Below are 1892 nucleotides of genomic sequence, written 5' to 3'. Positions count from 1 at the left end.
TCCTCAGTCACAATGACATAGTAGGCTGTATGTAATATCCTCAGTCACAATGACATAGTAGGCTGTATGCGTAATATCCTCAGTCACAATGACATAGTAGGCTGTATGTAATATCCTCAGTCACAATGACATAGTAGGCTGTATGTAATATCCTCAGTCACAATGACATAGTAGGCTGTATGTAATGTCTCTCAGTCACAATGACATAGTAGGCTGTATGTAATATCCTCAGTCACAATGACATAGTAGGCTGTATGTAATATCCTCAGTCACAATGACATAGTAGGATGTATGTAATATCCTCAGTCACAATGACATAGTAGGCTGTATGTAATATCCTCAGTCACAATGACATAGTAGGATGTATGTAATATCCTCAGTCACAAATGACATAGTAGGCTGTATGTAATATCCTCAGTCACAATGACATAGTAGGCTGTATGTAATATGCCTCAGTCACAATGACATAGTAGGATGTATGTAATATCCTCAGTCACAATGACATAGTAGGCTGTATGTAATGTCCTCAGTACAATGACATAGTAGGCTGTATGTAATATCCTCAGTCACAATGACATAGTAGGCTGTATGTAATATCCTCAGTCACAATGACATAGTAGGATGTATGTAATATCCTCAGTCACAATGACATAGTAGGCTGTATGTAATGTCCTCAGTCACAATGACATAGTAGGCTGTATGTAATATCCTCAGTCACAATGACATAGTAGGCTGTATGTAATATCCTCAGTCACAATGACATAGTAGGATGTATGTAATATCCTCAGTCACAATGACATAGTAGGCTGTATGTAATATCCTCAGTCACAATGACATAGTAGGCTGTATGTAATATCCTCAGTCACAATGACATAGTAGGCTGTATGTAATATCCTCAGTCACAATGACATAGTAGGCTGTATGTAATATCCTCAGTCACAATGACATAGTAGGCTGTATGTAATATCCTCAGTCACAATGACATAGTAGGCTGTATGTAATATCCTCAGTCACAATGACATAGTAGGCTGTATGTAATATCCTCAGTCACAATGACCTAGTAAGCTGTATGTAATATGCTCAGTCACAATGACATAGTAGGCTGTATGTAATATCCTCAGTCACAATGACATAGCAGGCTGTATGTAATATGCTCTCACCTAGTGGTTCCACCACATGGACCTCCTTCTCTGACTTTTTGTTGACAGCGTAGGTGTAGTAGAACCAGCAGTCGTTGGCATCCCTCTCCTTACAGTGCATCAGGGGGAAGGCCTGTCCTGGCTGAGGCAGCTTGTCCCTGTCCTTCACCTTGATCAGGTTGAAGTTGCTACAGTCTCTCTCACACGTGTCCTTCTTCTCCCCCGTCCCAAAGGCCCTGCACTGAACACACTCCCTGTGGAAGACAGGACATTGATATGTAACTCTGTACAGGTGGAGTAACACACGCAGGTAGTCTCGCATTGTGATGCTTGATAGACTTGTGACATATTCATATTCATAGTCTACTGGAATGCAAGAAAGCTGGATATTGAGGTTCCACTCCACATGCAGGTGTTTGTAGTGGACAATGCTGTACCCGTTCCACAACTACTGGTTTTAGATATCACAGTTGTGTCTAGACTTCTTCATTGGTCCTCTATCTTGGAATTATCAGAAGAAAGCAAACAAAGGCCACAATAATAATTGAGGTTAAGACAGATAAAGGAAGACATCTCTTTATGCCTATTTTAAAGGTTAAGAGGCATTAAACTCAGGCTGAGGAAAGAGACAAGGAATCGGTCCCTCAAATAATAACTACTTTTTTATTTTTTAAAGCAGAATTAATTTTAAAATTCTACATATACATTTTCAGAAACGCTAGCTTTTATTGTTTAAAGAAATTCTGAACGAGA

At 39.6% G+C, this 1892-nt stretch overlaps 1 protein-coding gene across 1 annotated transcript; it reads right to left on the bottom strand.

Annotated features, from left to right (window-relative positions):
• Nucleotides 1–1160: 1160 nt before the first annotated feature.
• LOC124030636 (integrin beta-1-like) lies at nt 1161–1487 on the bottom strand (the record flags this gene model as incomplete). The annotated part of the gene is made up of 1 exon (XM_046341885.1): nt 1161–1487. A coding segment is annotated over exon 1 (301 nt), but the record flags the coding sequence as incomplete, so codon positions are not given.
• Nucleotides 1488–1892: the final 405 nt, after the last annotated feature.

This window comes from Oncorhynchus gorbuscha, unplaced genomic scaffold (genome assembly GCF_021184085.1).
Source record: "Oncorhynchus gorbuscha isolate QuinsamMale2020 ecotype Even-year unplaced genomic scaffold, OgorEven_v1.0 Un_scaffold_13295, whole genome shotgun sequence".
NCBI classification, from domain to species: Eukaryota; Metazoa; Chordata; class Actinopteri; order Salmoniformes; family Salmonidae; genus Oncorhynchus; species Oncorhynchus gorbuscha.
This window is presented reverse-complemented; position numbering and strand designations above follow the sequence as displayed.